This window comes from Saimiri boliviensis, chromosome 7, assembly GCF_048565385.1.
Source record: "Saimiri boliviensis isolate mSaiBol1 chromosome 7, mSaiBol1.pri, whole genome shotgun sequence".
NCBI lineage: Eukaryota > Metazoa > Chordata > Mammalia > Primates > Cebidae > Saimiri > Saimiri boliviensis.
In genome coordinates this window covers 95,294,849-95,316,902 of record NC_133455.1, presented here as the reverse complement: position 1 = coordinate 95,316,902, position 22,054 = coordinate 95,294,849, and the positions used below count along the sequence as shown (strand labels likewise).

At 35.2% G+C, this 22,054-nt stretch overlaps 1 protein-coding gene across 2 annotated transcripts in view; it reads left to right on the top strand.

Moving 5' to 3' along the window:
- CPNE8 (copine 8) overlaps positions 1–22,054 on the top strand; it is a 244,308-nt gene that overhangs the window by 51,614 nt on the left and 170,640 nt on the right. Inside the window, exons 2-4 of one of the 2 annotated variants that reach the window (XM_074403057.1) lie at positions 4,666–4,728; positions 7,862–7,965; positions 17,042–17,081. In XM_074403057.1, the coding sequence (XP_074259158.1) occupies positions 4,693–4,728; positions 7,862–7,965; positions 17,042–17,081 (180 nt within the window). In that variant the 5' untranslated portion in view covers positions 4,666–4,692. The remainder of the gene's footprint in view (positions 1–4,665; positions 4,729–7,861; positions 7,966–17,041; positions 17,082–22,054) is intronic. The other variant, XM_003926648.4, reaches the window with a different exon arrangement.

Below are 22,054 nucleotides of genomic sequence, written 5' to 3'. Positions count from 1 at the left end.
TTCATGTTTAAACTTGGGTCCCATTCCCAAGATATCTTAATATGTATATGCAATATTCCAAAATTAGAAAAATTCTGAAATCTGAAATACTTCTTGTTCCAAGCATTTCAGATACGGGGTAATCAACCTGTATTTATTCATTAAATATTTGGTAGAATTCTATGTGAGCCTTGTTTTCCCTTTGATGGGATTTATTATTATTATTGATTTAAACTTTTTACTCATTATTTGCTTGTTTAGGTTTTCTATCTTTTTTTTTTCAGTCTTTGTGGGTTGTATGTTTCTGTGAATATATTCATTTTACCTAGGTTATCAAATTTGTAGGTACCTAATTGTTTATAGTAGTCTTTTATGATTGTTTGTATTTCTGTGGTATCAGTTATAATGTCTCGTCTTTCATTTCTGAATTTATATATTTGTCTTCTCTTTTTTTTTCTGACTAAAGATTTGTCAAGTTTGTTTATCTTTTCAAAAAATCAGTTCTTAGTTTTATTGATCTTTTCTATTGTCTTTCTAGTCTCTTTTGTTTTTTCTTCTCTGATCTTTATTTTTTCTTTTTTTCTACAGACTTCGGTCTTAGTTTTTTCTTTTTCTTTCAGTTATTTGAGGTATAAGTTAAGTTTATTTGAGATCTTGGTCTGCTACATGCTACTGTGATCTACTACATAGAGCTGGAAGCAGAAGTTCTCATTTCTGATGATAATTGCTGCATATGGTGTATGACAAATTAGAGGTAATTTAAAGGTTTGAGTGATTTTGTATTTTTCTAGAGTGGGTTTACTTTTACTTCTGAAGATTTAGAAAGGCTAGTAAAAGGTCACCTTAATTCCTTAAACATTTGAATGACTCTAATCTGGTTTTCATTGCTGGTAAGGGTTGTTCTTCTGATTCATCCATCTCAGTTCTAGCCCTTTGGGATACCAGCCCTTTGTTGACTTATTTTTTGTTTTTTAATTTTTCTCTCTCATTTTTAAAAGGTTTAGCCCTATTAAAAAATGGAAGGAAAGAAATATAGAGTGAAAATGCACATACACTTTTAAAACCTCTACGTAGTTTGGCCTTTTTATTTTTTCCAAAAGAGCCTTTATAGCTTCTCTACTGGCCTCTCTTTTCTCCATGTTTTTTTTGTTCCATAAATTATAACCTTTTGCTAAGTCTTTGGCACTTCCAAAATGATTTTTAACACTACTTTGTCCACCTTTTCCAATTGTTCTCAGGGGAAGAGTTGGTGTAAAACAACCTAATTTGTCATTGGCAAAGTAAAAGTTTGTTCTGATCACTCATGAATGAAAATAATGTTCAGGCTTAGTTTTGCAATGTTTCTTGTTTTCCTGCAAAAGTCTTAGTACAAAATTAAATAAACAAAACTAACAAAAATAAGCATTGATAATTTGAAAATATTAGTGCTCAACTATGCCTAAAGATATTTTACGCAGTACTTTCAGAAAAAAAGAGAAAGTATTATAAAACTTTTGCAAAGGGAACAATGGATTTTAATAATTCTAAAAAATGTGAGAATTATTGCTTTGGAAGATTTTTAAAGATAATCGATCAAAAGTTTGTTTTGATTTTATGAAATTTATTATTGTTTACTTCGTAATGAGTGCTACGCAACAAAATTTATAGAGCATTCGTGTGAACTGTTTTGAGATGTTCAAATACTTCAGGTTTGGTGCGAATACATTATGTATTTTCAAGTTTACTTTCAATTGGATTTAGATGACCATCTAAACTAAAATAATCTAACTTAGAATAGTCTGCCCAGTTCTTTTAAAGATATTTTGTCTTACATACATGAACATCTAACTGATAGGTTATAAAATTAATTCATAGTTCCCAATAAGGATCTCTTGGATAAACTGAATTGGTTTTTTTTTCCTTCAGAAAAGTTCTAAAACACTATAATATAATTTTAAATGCTGGTAGACTTTACTTCTTTCCATATTTTATGTGTGAAAATGACAGAGACATGATGTAGGTATTCATTTGTTGGTGGTTAATGATTTAGGTAAGTTCCTAAAAACAGAAGATCCTAAAAATTAAATGACAGTCCCTTATATGAAATATTTTGTCTTAACCAAGAACATCAGAAGGAAGTCATTTAACATCTCTCTCTCTGTAGTATGTATATGTATTTTTATATCTATAGCTATATCTCATTGATCTATCATAACATAAGATCTAGATAAAGACTTCAAGTATTCTACTTGTTATAATAAACTAAGTTTCAGATTGTTGAATTGTGGAAAAAAATGGCTTGCATAATGAATTATATAACAGAACTGTATCTCTTGCTCTTAGAAGAGAGCTGTGGATTTTCTGATGAGGCCAATGTTTCATTTCCAAGAGGAAGAGTATGAAAATCTAAACCTTCTTTGTGTGTGTGGCTGTGTGTATTTGTGTGCTTGGTATCCTTCATGTAAGATGGATATTTATAGTCCTAAATTGAGCTTTTCGATTAAATTTATCTTAATATTATGTCAGAATATTCTGCGGGCTGTACACATGTAATTTACTCTTGTCTAATCTCTGGAAATGATGGTCTGTGTATCATGGCTATTGAGATTTAATTATAACATAATAATTGAATTAAAGATGTGCAGTAGTTCAGATGACCTTTTTTCTTCATCACTTCACTTCAGTTGGGCAAGTGAATGTGAGGCTGGGTAGTTGTGCTGGGCCTTTATAATATATTAAAACTTTGTGAACATTTTTATGAAAACAGAGTTCATCTGCTTGGTGCCATAAATAGATGAAGTTACTGAGTGTTCTTTCCAGTACTGCTTCTCTGAAGTAGTTTAATAATTAGTTGATTTGGAAATGAGGAGTATTTCTATTCTATCATTTTCTGCAAGATTTGTTCCTAAATTGGAAAAGTAGCTATTTATCCAATTAGCTCAAGCATAAGACAAAGGAAAACTTTGAAAGACTTGATTGTGAATTGTTTTTCTTTTTTTGCTTGGAGTTTTAAAAGGAAAAGTGTTTTATGGTTTTAACAAATTTAAGTTAACATACTTTTTTTTTTCAAATAACTGAAATTTTTATATTTGGTGAATTAAAGAATAGTTTTTTAATTATAAGACTATGAAAACTTAATACAGTATCATTATGTTAAAGTGCTTGGCTGTCCACATATTTGTATACGTACACTGTGCCAGAGGCTATTGTAATTAGGTTCATAGGTACTTTTGATAATCTAGTATTACTGATATTCAGAACACAACTTTTTAGGACGCAAGTTAAAATTCTTTTAAAATGCAGCTGTTTCTGGGTATATAACATCAACAAATATTGTTAATAATTGTCTTTCCTCAAAATTTTATACCTCTCTGCTGGGCATAGAATGATATACAACTTCACATTTTCCAAAGAATTAGAAATTATTGTGTAGTGTAAGATATTAGCTAAGATATAAATTGTATTTCAAGTCAAAAATAATAATCACCTGGTTGATAGGTAGTATATTCCAGTCTCTGGGAAATAACCAACGTATTTCTCATGAGCTGAACTAGCAATAACGTATTTGTAGATTTCTTACTATTTCTAGTTTTCACTTTTTATAATAAAATGAATTAAAAACAGGAACATTGGCTGAAAGTTTGTTTCTGATTTTAAAAGTAAATTGTACTCATTGCAAGTAATTGGGAAAACCCAGAAATGTATAACACATTTTAAAAAAATTAAATAATTGTTACATTCTGGTACACCATATTCTATTTTTATCTGTGTGTGTGTGTGTGTGTGTGTGTACGCATATATATGCTTATGTTTTAATCAAATTGGTATTATGCATTTACCAAAATTCCTTTTTTTTTTCTGAACAATGTATCTCAGATCTCGCTTATTTAACCATTTGTTCAATTTTATTCAGGTGTAAATGAAACATTTGCGTCCTGTTCCTTCATGAAGCTTACTGTCTAGTGGGGGAAACCTAAACACTTAAATGTACAGTTCCAAAATATAAGTTTTATTAAGGGGAAAGACAGGTGCTGTTAGAGAGACTAACTTTAAGAATAGAGGACCTGGCTGGGCTCAGTGCCTCACACCTGTAATCTCAGAACTTTGGGAGGCTGAGGTATGCAGATGAGGAGTTGATGACCAGCCTAACCAACATGGTAAAACGCTGTCTCTACTAAAAATACAAAAATTAGCCAGGCATGGTGGCATGCATGCCTGTAATCCCAGCTACTCAGGAGGCTGAGGCAGGAGAATCGCTTGAACCTGGGAGGCAGAGGTTGCAGTCAGCCAGGATCATGCCACTGCACTCCAGCCTGGGTGACAAAGCAAGACTCTTTCTCAGAAAAACGAAACAAAACATCACTTTCAGATTGATGGTTAGAGCTGGAGTGCTGACATTTAAATAGAGGCTTAATGGATGAGAAAAAGTTAGCCATTTGAGAATGGGGTTAAGAATATTTTGGTGAGAGGAAATTGCAGGTGCAAAGGCCATGAGGTGGGAAAGGGTTTGGTGTGTAAAGGGCCCACAAGAAGGCCGGGAGGCTGGAGCAGAGAGAAAGGAGGGATATTACCTGTGATGCGGTTAGAGAGGAAGAAAGGAGCCAGATCTTGTTGACCAAAGAAAAGAGATTTTATTATAAGTACAATGGGAAGCCATTAAAATTTTTTAGGCTGGTGAAATGACATGGCCATGTTTATATTATTCAGAAGATCACTCCGGATATCATTTAGAAGATGAATTGGAAGGAGAACAAGACAAGAAGCAGAGATGTAAGTTGGGAGGCCATTGGGGTAGACCATGAGAGGAACGAAAAGCTTGAATTAGGCTGATGATAGGAGCTATGGAGAGAAGTAAACAGCTGTGAGGCATGTTTTGGAGTTAGAATCGATAACTTGTGAGGTAGTAATGAGTAGGAGTTGGCAGATTAAAAAGGAAGACTTGAGATTGATGACTTTCATTTATGGCCTGATAAATCAAGTGAATAGTGGTAGCATTTATTGACAAGAAGTAGACCTGGTAGGCACCAGTATTCGGGTGATGTTTGCGATATAAAATAATTAGTTTATGTTTGGATGATACTTTTGAGGGCTGTATTTAAGTTAAGAAAGCAGTTGTATACATGTATCTGTACTTAGAAGTGAGTCTGGGGGCTGATGACATACCTTTGGAAGTTATCATGTAGATGGGATTTAAAGCCAAAGAAATTATCCTGGTCTGTTTTGTGCTGCTATAATGCAGTGCCCGAGACCAGGTAATTTAAAAAGAAGAGAAATTTATTTTCTCACAGTTCTGAAGTCTGGGAAGCCCAAGATCAAGGCACTGGCATCTGGTGAGGGCATTTTTGCTGTTTCCTCACATGGTGGAATGGTGGAAAGCAGAAGGGCAAAGGATGGCCAAATGCCATATGAAACCTCTTTCATAAGGACCTTCATTCCATTCATGAGAAAGGTGCCCTCATGGCCTAATCATTTCTTAAATGCTCTACCTCTTAATACTGTCACATTGGTAACACCTGAATTTTGGAAGGGGTACATTACAACTATAGCAGGAACCTTGAAAAAAGTGATTGTAGAGAGAACAAGAGTGCCTGGAACTGAGCTCTGCCAATGAGATGTTAAATGCTTGAGAGTCTCAGAACAAGAGAAACACAGAGGAATGTGGTGTCAAAAGCCAGGAAAGACGGCTTCCAAAAAGAAGGAGTAGACAGCTGTGTCACATGCTGCTGAGAGGTCTGGCACAATGAGGGCCAGAAGCGACCACTGTATTTAGCAATATGAAGGTCACTGGTGATATCAGCAACAACAGTTCCAGGGCTGTGTGTTAGAAGACATGATAGACATGGTCACAATTTATAGGTGATTTTCTAAAACCAGGTTTTAAATGGCGACAAATTTATCTTCACTAGAGATAGCAGAGTACACTCAACCACTCCTACTGCTGAGGAGCCAGTATTCTATGAAAAACAGGTGTGTGTATGTTTTAAGGGCTCATAGACTCTGGGGATTTTCTGGCTGCACCTCAATGGGGCTCACCCTGGGAAATTTTACTTCGTTTTTAAAATTTCTCTCTGAGTGTGAGTTTGGGTTAAAAATTCAAATACTTGGGAATATGGGTGCTGGCTGAGCTGCTTTTTAGAGTGTGTGCATTGACTACTTTGGTGCTTTCTGTTCTGGTCTGGAACCCATCTTTCCTCCCAGCAGTAGGAAGAATGGGAGGGTGCTGGGTCCCTCTGATTTATATTTTAAGCTGCTGACCTCCGTACAGTTCTCTTGAAGTATATGAGCACTGCCAGTCCTGGAAATTTGGGTATATTTCCTTATTCCCACTTCCTTCAAATTAGAAAATTAAAATGGATAGGCTAATTGTTGGATCTTCTCCAGGGCCTGTGTTTTGTGCTTAAATAGAGGAGAGTCTTAGAAAGAATGCAGGTTTTGTAGCCACAGTGACTTAGGTTGAAACTCTTTGCCTCAATTTTCTTATCTCTAAGATGGGGTTAGTTCTACCCCACAGAATTATAGTAAATATTTAAAGTATGTGAAAAGTGCTTGGAACAAAGTAAATAATAATTGGTAAATAATAATTGGTGGCTGTAATTAATATTATTGTTTAAAGTAAATCTCAATGTTATTGAAATGTTGAAGTAGGAGGAGGGTGTCTCCTAGATTATATTTTAATATATTAAATATATATTTAATATATTTGAATATATAGCATATTTTAATATATAATAATTCTATATTATATTTTAATATAATATAGGTTATCATAACCCAGTGACCTGGCTTATAATTTATCTATATGATAATTGGCCTATGATATAAAACATTGTCCAATGGCATAGACCTCTGAAAATTTGTTCTTTTTAGGGGTGATCAGTTGACAGTAGCCTTAGTAAATCCTGTGTCATCAATCCTGTGTCATCAATATTTTGTACTATCGTTTTATTATTACAATTTAAGAAAGCTTCACATTTTAATGGATTAACACAGTTCTTCCATTCTCCTATTAAAAAGATAATATTTCATTGAACTTTAATAGAAGTTGGTTCTTTGATAAGACAGCATGCTTCATTGCCTAATATTGCTCAGAACTAAGGTTAAAATTCTCTCATTAGAATTCCATGGCAGTTGGAAGGGAAGAATGCAAGCCAAAGACAGAAAAGAGATGTAAAGTTAATATTTGTGCTCTGTCTTTGGGAGAAGTGCCTAATGGCCTTCTTTCACATTGAAAGGAGGGAAGACTAGAACTGGAATATTTTTTTCCTGTTTTCCATTTGACCTAAGATGGAGAAACTTAGTTATTCTAAGCAAAAGTGCAGCACATTGCTTGAAAACATGCAAGAATAATGGGTCTTATTTTAGCTGTCTAGATATAGTAAGAATTAAAACATGATTAATCAGAAACAATGGATTGTTGTGACATATGTGTGTAGGAGATTTTCAGAGCATTCTTCCCAAAACATGGCTAATAAACTGTATTGTATATAGGGCTGTTTTGTAGAAAAGGAGGAAGAGGGTTACGAATAATCTCTTCAATTATAAGAATATGTATTGCCTGGCCTTCTTATTATAAGATTAGGAAAATAATTTATAATATGTTTAAATTTTAGGTAAAATCGCTTCTTTTCATTAAAAGAGGATCTAACTGTCAAGTAGGGAGAGGAGAGGGAGAAGCATTATTGTTTGTCATATGAATTTTGGGGAGAAGCTGATTTTTGAATGAACTCAGGGCTTATTTTCTGATTTCCCTGAATGAATAAGAAAGCTGATTTGATCTCTAAACACATTTCTATTATTTGAACATTTTTTGCTTATTTTTTAAAGGAATTGTGTGGTGTTATGTACTGTACTTTTAATAAGAAGCCATACAGAGTTTAATTTTAAATTATCTCTCTTTCCACAGTTTGGAAGAACTGAAGTAATTGATAATACTTTAAACCCTGATTTTGTAAGAAAGTTTATTCTGGACTACTTTTTTGAAGAAAGAGAAAATCTTCGTTTTGACTTGTAAGTTCTACTAAAATGTGCATTTAGAAAAATTTGATTTTTAAAGAAAATATTACTAATGTAATATAACTAATGTACTATGGTTGCACTGAGTACTAGGTTATATTGGCAGGAAACCAGATAATTCTGTTCAGAGTATGGCCCAAGCAAGCCCCCTGCTTTGCATTTTGTAGGTCTGAATAAATGTTGAATGAATAATTGAGCAGTTTAGCCATGCAGGACGGTGTATGCGGGCGTTCTTTCCAACCGCCCCATGCTTCAGTGGATTTCCTACAAGTTCTACGTATACTCCAAAGTTATCACATCTACTCCCATGGCTGATGTCTCTCAGATCTTTTAGTTTGTCTCAGCAGCTTCTTAGCATAGCACATGGATCTCTGCCTAACTGTGGCTTCCTTTCATCCTTTGGTAGACTTGTATTTTTGCAAGGGCCAGGATAATGGAGTCAGCATGTTAAATATTTTAAGTATTCTTGTTACTTTGATACTAAATCTGGCATATTAAAACATTATTGTCAAATCCAACTTCCTGGCCACGGAGAACCTAGAGTCAGTCTGTTTATATTATTGTAGAGATTTTGTTTCACAGAAGTGAACTGCAGTGGTTGTTAAAGTATCTGGATATGGTTAAAAGGAAGTCTGTTTTGGCAAGGTGGGTAAACTATGCTTAAAATGTTAAAATAATTAAGGGACATTTATGAACACTAAAAAGATAAATGTCTTATTTTAAATAGCTGAAAAAATCATGAGGTGCCATACTTTTATAGTTTATAATACTTTTTGATAACAAAAGCTATCAATATCTGATTGTAAAAAGTCATAATTTGCTTTATAATGTAAAAACTAAGAGCTCATTACTTTTAATGATCATTCTCATTTTCCTCTTAAATATACACAGTAAAATAACCTGCAGGTGTTTGTGTTTAAAAAACGTCCCAGCTTCTTTCTTCAGGAGTACTATTTGTCATATTTATCAAACAAAATGTATTACATCCATATTTGGTTTTTATTTTTTAGAAATTCCTTTCCAAATAATAAAAGTGAGGCTCATAAGAAGAGAAACTGAAATGGAATGTAATGACTTCCTGATTATGTTTATTGTAAGAGGCTGCACATGGTGTTGCCATTCAAAAACAGATATAAATCATGTACGATGTGGTTGAATTCTCCCTTTATTCTGGGCCTTCTTAGCAATTGCTTAAGAATTTTCTTTTACACCAGCATGGGACTATTGATTTTTTCTCCTTAATCCCAGACTTATCTTTATAGTAAAACCAGCCTCTATTTCATCTATGATTCCTTGTTCCCTCTCTTTGTTTTTTTCTTTTTCTTCCTTTCTCATTCATCTGCATTGTTTTCGCTGTTAAAAGTAATAAATATTTATTACAAACTTTAACTGATACAGATATTTAAAATGAAAGTTTCCTGTAGTCCTAATACAAAAAAAGCCCACCCCGCTCCCAAATCTGCAAATGATTCAATGTATATGCTGGGAAATATTTTTTTCTTTAAGCATACATGTATGCATACAGGAATTGCAATAAATATGTTTTCCTTCACCTTATATTTTGCAGATATCCTTTTATGCCACTAACTATACATATACCACATTCATTTTAAAGATTATATAATTTCTTTTGTTCAAAAGAACTGTCATTTATTTAACCAAACACTTACTGATGGGCATTTGGCTTGTTCCATTTTTCCAACTACATATATGCTGCAGTGAGTTTCGTTGGTTGCAAATCTTTTTGTAATATATATTTATATATACTTTGCATTTTCAGAGGACAAATTACTTGGAGTTAATTTTTAAGATTATAGGATGTGGACATGACTGCTCACTCTCTGGTTCTAAATCTTTGAAATCAACTTGGTGTGAAAGTTGATTATATGAATTGGGTCATTTGTGTCATACCCAACCAAATCAGAGTCAAGAGGCCAGGGGGGGAAAGCAATAATGGCACCTGCTCCATGAATTGAATTTTCTACAAGGGCAGTTGCTGAAACTGTCTGCTGTAATCCTAAAGACCAATTATGACCTGTCTTGACTCTAAGGCTAGTTTTATCTACCACCATCACTCACCAATCGCCTCTTTTGGGAGCTCCCAAATGTTTCTCTAGTGCCAATGAGTTTTCTTTCAAAACAATATATAGCATTTCTCTTTCTAATAAGTCTCACAAACTTCTCTTTGCTTTTTGTACATATTGAATGAAGACCACCGTGGTCTGTGTATATGCCCTGAATTGCAATTCTGTAATTCCCAAATGAAATAATTAATTTGGAGATTGATCTCTGTATTTTATTTTGATTTCAACATTGGAGATTCTATAAACTTTGTTACTCCCCTGAGCTCCTTCTCTGAGCTCCTTGTCAGTTATTTAGCTCTGATTTTTAGATCCATGTCCTGCTCTTCATTCATTACCTGATACTCATAACTTGTCTGTTCCAGGAACATTTATTTCAGTGTGACAGGAAAATATAAAGTAATAAATTAATATTAAGTAAATGAATGTATTTTGACTTCCTCAACTTCCTAATTGAAGTTGAAGCAATTTTTACAGAAACAGTGTAATGTTTGAAATGTGAAAGCATATTGCAAAATGGAATTAAATAAGTATCGTTTTACCTTTTGCATGTATTTGGTTAATTTCAGAAATTCAATTCAAAGAAAATCTCCATTTTGTGTGATTGCTGAAAAATTCAATTAGGCCTAGAAAGGGTTACCTGCAGAAGGTTATCAACAAGAGTAACAAGCCTATCCTCTTTGTTCATGTAGCATCTTTGCTATCACTTTAATTCCTTTTAATTTTCCATTTTTTTAGAATACTCACATATAACCTTTAAACTGAAAAACAGGCTTATTACTATTATTTTTATTTTTATTGTGATTTCTTAGGATATCTACATAAATATATGTGGAAGTAGTGTAATAGCTCACTAGTTGTTTGTATTAGACCTGTGATTGGTTTTTAAAATTTATCTTAGCAATGTGTTAGTCCTAGTAAAAGAAACAAATTCATGGTAAAAAAAAATAAAAAAATGGGAAAATAAGGGATAAAGTAGGCAATACAAATTACCAGTAGTCCCAACCTCTGCCACCCAGAGAACTACTGCAAATATTCTGACGTATTGGCTATATCAACCTTAAGTAAATATATACAGAGATTAATCTCTAAGAAAAGGGTTTATTTGGTAATAATACAGAATAATTAGAATTGCAGTGTAGACACGTACACACACATACCAGAATGGATTCTGGCGTGTTTAGAGAACAAAAGGAAAGGCTAGAGTTTCATTGGGAAAGGAGAGAAGTTACACAGGTTGTTTTGAAGGAAAGTTTGCTGGTGCTGGTTTTGTCTTACAGAAGCTGGTGATTTCTGATTGGTAAGGGGTGGCAATTACTAAGTTACACTTATCTCAAAATCACAGCAGGTCCTTGAGGTTTTGGATTGCGCTTGTGAGGTGTTGGTGGCTCCTGAGTGATTTTTCCCCATGGCTCTGCTGCCCTTTCAGCCCTGACTGTGTTTTAGTTGAGTATGACAAAAATGGCCCCATTTTGTGTGATCAGTTTTCACTGTCGTTCCTTCGGGGAATGGCATGCTGAAAGATGCGCTGGTGTAACTTGACCAAAAGTGGATGTAAATGGTTTTCAGAATTGTTTTGGATTTACTGAAGCCTATGAATTTTATAAAATTCTAAAAAAGTTAAAAAAGAAACTTTGAACGTATTTTACCTAAACTGTATATTATAAGAGATTTTAGAAATGGCTTTTATAAACTTAAAAATAAAATCAGTGCTTAAATAATTATAACAATGAGAAAGTAAGAGATAGAGACAATGTATTTCTGCTACCACTGACCCATATTCTTGTAAGTAATATAATAGTTAACCCATGTTAATTTTTATTATTGTTAGTATGATATGTCTGAGATATATTTTCCAGATTAGTTTATCAGCTATGAATCCTAAAATTCCCTTGCCTTTTTGATCCAGTATGTACTTATTCATTCAAGAGACATGGTTTCTGTCATCAGGCTGTTTATATATCACAGAGAAAGTCGTAAACTTTGACATTTATTTTTATTATAATTATCACACTGATGATAATACATGTTCTTAATAAATTCACTTTGTTGTCATGACTGAAAACTTTATTATTGGTAGAGTAGCTGTACCAAAATGTGTTTGAGCAGGAAGTGTGTGTAGCTTTATCACTTCATAGTGTGTGCCAGATATAGGAGAATTTAGAAATTACACTTCTCATTTGTTTTTTTCCATTCAGACCAGAATAGTGAAAAGGGACTCCTGAGTCTAGATATGATTTACCCAGAGAATTATTTTCTTTCTTGACAAATAAAATGGTAATAATTAAGAAACATATAATGAATGTTATTGTAAAATATTTTAGATGAATCTCAGCACTTTGAGGGAAAATAAGTGTTTTTTATTTTTTCTTCTACTAGTTGTTGTCCCAACACCATGTCAACTCTGGTTTTTCCCATTGGTCAAGGGCTCCCTTAACCATGTCAAAGTCTAATTTCATGCCTTTTCAGTCACTTTAAATTCTTAGAAGCATCTTGCTCTGTTAATTGTTAAAGACTTTTTATTTTAAAACTTTAATCTCAAGCTTCATTTAAGACTTTTCACTTCCTCTCTCTTCAGCTGGACCTACTGCCCAGCTCCTTGCAGGACCGAATGCGAAAGGGTAGATAGTGTTGGGAGGCAGAGACGTGGGTCTCCTACTGTCCCCAAAACCTAGACTCTGTGTGGGGTCAGCCTCAGGGGACACATTTTAAGCACCTGCTGGTCTTGTCATGATGAAGAAAGAGCTAAAAAGGACATAGGTCTACGTTTTTCATCTCGCAGAAAGCACTTTCTAGAACTTCCCAGTGAGTTTTCCTTCCCTCGACTGCCCCCGGGTGCACTTGCAGCAGGACTCTGTATCTTAGCGATGAGCCAGATGCTGTGCTCTCCTTGCCGGCATCCCAGATTTTGGAGCCATACTTTACTTGGCTTTGGGGAGTGGGAAGAACCTCCCTTCTGCCCCCCAACAGAGAGGGAAAAGTCCTCACTTACGAATAACGTGTTCATCACCTGCTGTGGACTGGTCCCTGAGCTTTGGGGAGAAAGTATGTGACTTATGTGATTGACTCAGTAGCTCTGAGCTAAGCATGATCACATTTTTTTTTCCTCTTTGGGCCTTAGTTGGAATTCCAGAAATACAAGACAAATTCCCATCAACATCTGTTACTCTTGAATCAAAAACATAATCCTTAAGGTATACCCAAGCCAGCTACTGCCAATTTATTACTGTAGTAATAAGGTTTCAATGGCAGGATGAAGTTGTTTACAAAATTTGTTACTAACTTCAGGCACAGTGGATGCATCCTGTTAGGAGAGACTACCAAGCTTCCTATATGATCATATATTCTCTCTTCCTTAAATAAAGTGTGGAACTCACTAACAGATACACAGCTACATGTTTACATTGTAACCAGTTAGGATATAGTGTTTATGTTATGACCTGTGAGAGTGAGGACTAGAGAAGTCTTGATATGTTTAGAAAAGTTAGAAGAAAAATTGTTTTAAAAGAAAGATGGTAATTTTAGGCCAGGCATGGTAGCTCACGCATGTAATCCCAGCACTTTGGGAGGCTGAGGGGGTCGGATTACTTGATATCAGTAATTCAAAAAAACCAGCCTGGCTAACATGGTGAAACCCCATCTCTACTAAAAATGCACAAATTAGCCGGGTGTGGTGACTGGTACCTATGTGATCCCAGCTACACTGGAGGCTGAGGCAGGAGAATTGCTTGAACCTGGGAGGTGGAGGTTTCAGTGAGCCTGCAGTGAGCCGAGGTCGCCTGGGCAACAGAGTGAGACTCTATCCAAAAAAAAGAAAAAGAAAAGAAAAATGGTAATTTCTAATGCTTTATAATCTAACATATTGTATTCAGGGGTGTGATGTCTATTACCTACGAGATACTGGCATTAAAAAAAGCTTTGTAAAATACAGTGAAAGAGGATTGTATTTGAAGATACTTAAGCTTTTTGTGATGACAATATGTTCCTTTTACTTTTTAATTGAACATTTGATGTCCCTTCTCCCCAGTCCATACTTAGTTCTTTTTAGAAGATAGTTTCCAGAGTTGATTTTTGAGAAGGAGTTAGCACAGCTATGTTTAATCTCTGACATTAAGTTGCTAATTTCAATCTTACCTTAAAAAAAATTTTCTTACATAAGAAACATTTCTTGAATAAAATACTTTTTTTTTTTTGTACTAGCAACTGTAGTTCTACAGTAGATGTTGGCAATTTTCTGTTTTACAGTTCCAGGCTGTAGCTTTTGAAAGTGCTCAGAATGCCTTGATGAGAAGAAGAGTAACTTGTAATTCTTCTGATGCAGATTTTTGCAACATGCCCCCCCTTTTTTTTTTGCTGTTGTAAAATTTAATTATAAAATTATGAAAATAAATTCATTTACATAGGTAAACAGGTCATAATGAGTATGTGCTTTTGGAAGAGAGAGACAATTAACTTCCTCCTTTTTGAAAAAATAAGTTCCTCCTTATTGAAAAAATAAGAAGTTATATTCTCTGCATTTAATCCTTGATCTTTCTGCTTCTCTTTATGGAAAGGAGGCCACAGGACTTCTAGAGGAGAGACTATTTTGTTGAAGACAGCAAAAGCTCTAAATATTTTAACTTTATCATGGACATTTTTAAGCATATTCAAAAGTAGCATATGCATATTGCCAATTTGGTTCATTTATCCCCTTCAGACTATTTATTTGTTTATTTATTTTGAGACTGAGTCTCGCTCTGTCACCCACACTGGAGTGCAGTGGTGTGTTCTTGGCTCACTGCAACCTCCGCCTCCTAAATTCATGCAATTCTCCTGCCTCAGCGGCCAGAGTAGCTGGGATTACAGGTGCACACCACCACACCCAACTTTGTGTTTTTAGTGGAGATGGGGTTTCACCATGTTGGTCAGGCTGGTCTTGAACTCCTGACCTCATGATCCACCCTTCTTGGCCTCCCAAAGTGCTGTAATATAGTTGTGAGCCACTGGGCCTGGTCCCCTACAGATTATTATAATTTCACCTACCAATACTTCAAAATAAAGCTCTCACGGATAAGGATGCTTATATATGACCCTCCTGTTTGCTATTCTCCAACCTTAGGCCAAATAAGTACTTAATGGCAGCTAGCTTTCAGACCAGTTGAAAGTTTCTCTGATAGTCTTAAAAATGTCTTACAATTAGTTTGTTTAAGTCAGGCTCCAAACCAGAGTCACACATTCTATTTTTGTCCTGTGCCTCCTGTATTCTATAATAGTCTCCTTCCCCTTCTTAATACCAGTTATCTGTTGATGAGAATCAGAATATTTTTTAAAAGAGAAGGTGAGGCAAGAAATTCCATCTCTGTAGAGTGGCTCTGTGTGTTATCTCTCACATCCCATCACTTGGAGTGATGCTAAGATTGATCCATGGGTTCAGGTGCTATCTGTCTTATCTATTCATTAGAGAAGTCTTTGTTCTGGCTGGGAACGGTGGCTCACGTCTGTAATCCTAGTACTTTGGGCGGCCAAGGCAAACAGATCACCTGAGGTCAGGAGTTGGAGACCAGCCTGACTAACATGGAGAAACCCAGTCTGGGCTTAAAATACAAAATTAGCCATGCGTGGTAGCACATGTCTGTAATTTCAGCTACTCAGGAGGCTGAGGCAGGAGAATTGCTTAAACCTGGGAGGTTGTGGTAAGCCAAGATCTTGCCATTGCACTCCAGGTTGGGCAACAAGAGCAAAACTCCATCTCAAAAAAAAAAAAAGAAAGTAAAGTCCTTTTCCTTTTACTTCAAAGCCTTAGTATCCTTGGATGATTACTGCCTAGAGCCATTCCAATTTTAAAGCTAGTTTATGGTATACATTCTTTGCTAGTAAGTGAATGCCCTTCTCCCCAGTATCCATATACTCAGTGAACTTTTATGCTTTCTTTAATTGTGAAAACATTCTTGTTATGTGAGAGAGGAGACTTTAATTAACCTTTAAAATGGCAGTTAATTTTTGGTAGGAAGCTATTTACAGGAAGTGTGAAATGAATATGATTTGGGAGACGGTCTGTAGTCAGTACAAATATTTGCTTATACAAGAATTTGGCAAATGGAAGGTAATTTTGACTATCGGTGCCCTCTCTACTTCTACAAACTCTGTAGTGCCAGGGAATAAAGTGATGATGAATGATCTTATTGTAGAATCTCTCCAAGAACTGATTAATTTCCAGTACCAACTGGCTAAAACCAGAACATATGGTAGTCTCATGAAATATGTTTCTGTTTCCATAAAATGTATGTTTTAAGTCCTCTGATTAGGGAAAAATAATGTCTCATTACTCCAGCCAATTTAACAATAGCATTTAAGATATTAAGAATTAAAATATATGCTAAGGACAGCCGGTTTACCAGGATCCGTTTGTTAATTAATTTGATTTTTTAAAGTAAAATAATTTATTTTGAGATAAATATACATTCATACACAGGCAGTTGTAAAAAATAATACAGAACTTATACAGAGAGACATGTGTATCCTTTACCTAGGTTCCCTCAGTAGAAATATCTTGCAATATCACAAATAGGATATTGACATTTATCCTGGCAACATATAGAACATTTCTATTACCTCAAGGATCCCTGGTGTTGCCCTTTTAAATGATGTCTAGAGAAGAGGGCTTTTCAGTTTTTAAGGAATTTTGAAGTAAGTTGAACAGTACTAGGATACTGATACACAGAAAAGAGAAAGTTTAAACTTACCGAACAGCAGAATTGATTAATGAGAAAATACTAAGACTTGTTAGGTCTTTAGAAATGAGAGAATGCAAGGATTGTCAATTCTACCATTGGCAGTAAGCCACAGATTCTGTGAAACTTTTAAATTTGCTAAGTTTTTCTTCCTATTGGTGTTATTTTGGATTTCATAATTTATGATTTTATATAATTTATGTGTTTTGGAAAATACTGGTGTTTTTCTCTAGCTGTATTTTGTGGAAATAATTTGAGTTTTATATTTCAATCTTTTAGGTATGATGTTGATTCAAAGAGCCCTAACTTATCCAAACATGTAAGTTCATATTTTTATGTTTTTATAACGTATGGTTTATGATTAATATGTATGCTGATTTATTATTATTAAAGTTATATATCTATTATTTTTCATGTAACGTGATTGTCATAGAAAATAAGTAACATTTTAAAAGATCCCCAGAAAAACATTTTGGAGGAGACTATTAAAGGAAAGTTACCTTTGGTAAGTAAAATAGGCTAATCTTTTTAATTTTTAATTTTTATATTTTAAATAAATGAGGATTACAGTTTCCTGTGATATTTGAAATTGGATTAGGTTACGCAAGATGAAATAACGAGCCTGGGTCTTTTTGCAAGGTTTAACTTGGGAGAGAATGGGAAGTAGTTGGGTGTAGGTAGAGTGATTTGTTGTTCTGTTTTTTTTTTTTTTTTGTAGTTCATTTGTTTACCAGTATTTCCTAAATACCTGTATATGCCAGGCACTGTGCTAGTTTCAGAGGGCATAATATGGGCAAGATAGACTTAATCTCTGTCCTTAAGTCACTTATAGTTGTGTTTTCTTTTTTGGGTCCCTCCTTCAACTTATTCCTCTTTTCTCAAGAGCTCCAGTCACTAGGCAACAACTGTTACCTGGGGAACTGTCTGAGTCCAGGAGTAGTTGGGCATCAGAGCTAGATGGAGAAAGAGGTGCAGATGGGAAGGGAGGAATGAGATTGAGATACTCCAGCAAAACATTGTGCTAATCCATCCGTTTGTTTATTGATGTGTGAAGTTGGAAGTAGGCCACCCCCAGTAGGAAGGGCTGCATGTGGGTGAAAACAGCATTCTGAAAGGGGATAACTGAGGTGCCAAGTGAAATCTGGGTGCACAAATGTAGAATTAGCAGCTGTGCCAGGGTTAGAAGGCTGGCTGGCTAACAATGCCCAGAAATGTAGGAGGAAAGATTTTTTTTACTTTTTCATTGTTACAGGCTGTCAAACTAGAATAGATGATTTCCCATGAAGTTTGGAGAGGGGGAGTGTAATAATTCAGAAAAGAGATGAGACAGAAAGGGGGATTACAAGCTAAGAAATAGATTTGGAAAATCTAAAAATCACAATTCACTGCTGCCTCCTTCATTGACTGAAGTATGAGACTTATTTGTGCTGTGAAGCATACAGCAGAATCACGTGAAGAAGTATTCAGGAAGTCTAAGTGATTGACCTCTTTACAAATGGAAAAAAATGCTGCAACAAGCTTATTGCGCTCCATAAGTAAAGTTCATTGTGGTTGCCATGCCACCCCTCCTGCTCGTGATTAAGGTTTATAGCTTTGTGACTACACATTTACAATTTATTTGCATAGCTTTATATTGGAAGTTTTCCAGATGTCCTGAAAGAGTCAGAAAAGAAACTGCATTTTATAGTCAAAATTGTTGAGTTGTAAGAAAAGAAATGCATTCACTTTTTACACATAAGTGGTTTATTAAAGGGATTATGGGCATGTCATAAATGTGAAGTGTAGCTTGGCCTTGTGGGAGCTGGCACTGGAAACAGGATGGTGAGTTGTGAGCGTGAAGCGATTTTCTCCATTTCTCTTTCTCTCTCTCAGGCCACATATTCTTTTTACCATGTCTTTTACTGAGCTTCTGCCTCTCTCTGAAGACCAAGTTTCTCTGTTTATTCATCATTGTACGCATGGGGAAATGACCTCACTAATTCTGACTGGACGTAGACTTCCAAGTACCACTCTCCCTGCATATATTTTCTGTGTTTCTTAGTTCAAACTACTCTTCATTTTTTTTTCTTTTTTTTTAAAGACGAGGTTTCACCATGTTGGTCAGGCTGGTCTGGAACTCCCGACCTCAGGTGATCCACCCGCCTCGGCCTCCAAAGTGCTTGGATTACAGGTGTGAGCCACCACGCCTGACCAAACTACTCTTCAAAGGGCATAATAACTGGGCAGGTAAGGACATTTCCGTGGGATTGGATATTTTAAGTCAAGTTGGGAACATGTGGTTCCTTTCAGTGTAGTTGCCTTGAGTACAGGGCAGAGAGAAATGTATAGGGTAGGAAGGTATCTCAAACATAGCTAATTCTTTTCCCTTAAATAGTCACTACTGACTAGATATTATTATGTAAGAGAGATTCCTCCTAGAAACCACACATGTATATTTCCTTTTAAATCTTTCTCTTTTGTAGAAATGCTTTTATTTTCATAAGAAAAGTTTCCTGTCTCCCTCATCCTCAGAAATTCTATGTTGACACTGCTTTACCCTCATGATACCTCTTTTACTCTCTCCTCATCAAATTTTCACTTAAACTACCCCAACATGGGCTAGATCAAGATCGAGTGGCCTCTCTTCACTCTTCACCTCGTAATGTCTCCCTCTCCCTCTTTTTTCCCAAATAGAATTGACTACTCCATTCTTGAAACGTTCATCTCTAACTTCCACAGAAACCCCTCCCTGGCCAATGGTGAAACCTTGTGATCCACCTGCCTCGGCCTCCCAAAGTGCTGGGATTATAGGCATGAGCCACTGTGCCCTCCCCTTTCTGTCTCCCTTCCCTTCTTGCTAAAACTGCCTTAGTTCAGATTCTCATTATTTTTCTACCGATGTATTGCCTCATCTCCTATAGGTCGCGTGGTTTATATTATTTCACATTTTAAGCCATCCTTTATATTTGTGTCTGTGTTATATATTTAAAATACATTAGTTGACTATACAGATGAGTTAATAAGTGCCTGAGCTTGTAAGTGGGTGAAGCATGTGGAAAGAGAAGAAAAATGTGCTTTTGAATTGTTATAAGAACTGTTAGAGATGACTGTCTAGAATTTCTGTTAGAAATTAACAGCAAAAGCCCTTTCTTAATTAAAAGCATTTAAGTACAGATTTTAGGTAAAGGAGCATATAACTCATTCAACCCAAAAGGAATTCATGAAGCTTTTTGAAGATCAGATAGAACCAATAAACAAGATAGGTCTGTTTCCTGAGGATATGATTCTTTAAGACGGTTGTCTACCTGCCAAGTGAAATAAACTGGAACCTTTTAGGAAAGACTGCTAAATGCCTAGGTTGCATGTGGCATAAAGGCACTTATTTACTTTTTTACAAAGCGATTTTGTAGCAAGACAGAACCCCTTGAATTAGTTATATATATATATATATATATATATATATTTTTTTTTTTTTTTTTCATTCTCATTTCAGATAATTGTGAAAGAATTTTCTTTCAGGGTGACTTTATTTGGTGTTTGGTACTTAAGACTCTTGGGTCAAATTCCTATTTTTTGATACTGTTAGGGAAATGGAGAGAGAATATAGCACCACACCTTAGGTTTTTAACATGGCAGATAAGTATGACATAAGACATAAAAGATCATAATTGATTGATTCTATTTGTGGTGGAAAAGTGTGTTAGTGAAAATCATTGTGTGCCAGGAAAAGTCTTATGGAATCTAGGGATGTCTTTCTTTAGAAGATTTATTCTGTTTATGATTCTCTGAGAAAATATCTTTACTAAAATACTTTTTGCTATAGTTTTAGGTTCTGTGAATAAAACATGGCATTTTGAATTCTGAGTTTCTGCTCTAAGGTGCTAGTGAACCTACTCATCTTAATACCATTAGCAGAACTACATTGCATGCTTTAATTTGCATAATTAAATTGCATGAGCCAAATCATTAATGAAAGGATTAATGACAGGCCCATAATTAGTGTGTATAGGATTCTGCTTGGCATGTTGGACTAGATGGCATAGAAACTATAGTCTGTGTATACTAGATTTTCATACCCACAAGGCAATCTAAAATACATTTATCCACTTGGTTGGTTGCAGAAGGCACCACTACAATTTTTGTTTCAGATGTATTCATGGCTCCGTGGATTATTTTGGCCACTAGACACTAGCCTTCAGTGAAGATGTGTATTTTTTAACACACTTTCTAAATACTATATATGTAAACTTTCACATACAGATCAGTTATATTTAAAAATTTTATTTGAATATTGTTTGGACCATGAAATGCAGTTTCTCGTAGAAACAGATTTTTAAGTGGGGCAAGATGCTTTCATTAGAATATAAAGCTAATTTAATCTATATATAGCTGAACTGAATTCTAAAGTATTAACATGTATTCATATAGTCAGACAGACAATAAATCTAGGGCAGACACTTGTCATGCTGGGGAATATAGCAATGAATAAGACAAACAAGGCCTCTCGTCTCAAGCAGCTTACATTTTGTAGTTGAGGAGGTGAGGTGGGCAGATTTTCTCTATGTACACAAATGCAATAAATGATTAAGACACTTTACTTTCTTTGCGGCCCTTAAGCTAATAAGATATTGATACTGGGAGAAAGTGACTTGAGAAGCACCAATAGTTAGAAGCTGAGGTTTCCCTAAACCAGCCAGCATGGTTCTATGTCATTTATCACCTTGGGTATATAATTACTGAGGAGGAGGGAATGACTGAAAATCTAGGAGAACAGCATCCCTGGCAAAAGGAAGAACAGTATAGTGGCCTTGAGTCAAGAAAAAGTTTGGAATGGTGGTGTGACAGAAAGATGGCTGTCATATGCAGGATGTTATGAGTGGTGAAGGGAGTGGATTGAGATAGTTTGGAAAGATCCATAGGAATCAGACGATGGAGAGATGTGTAGGCCACAGTTAAAAAGGAGTTTGGATTTTTCTTTGATGGATGTCACTGGAGGACGATGTGATCTGACTCATGCACTTAAATGCTGACTGTGACAGTGGCAGTGGAGAATGCGGTTGGGGCAGCAAGACTGGAATTAAGGAGATCAGTTATAAGGCAGTTGTAGTTTGACTTGGTGAGCAAGCTGTGGTGGTTAAAACCATTGAAGTGGTAAGACGTGGTCGGATTTGGAATATATGTCTATAGTATGACTGATGATGAATTGGATGTCCACTGTAAAAGTAAGAGAAGTTAGAGTGGTTATTAGGTTCCTGATAAGAACAATTGGGTAAATAGTAATATGGTTTACATAATGAGGTACACTGGGGAGAA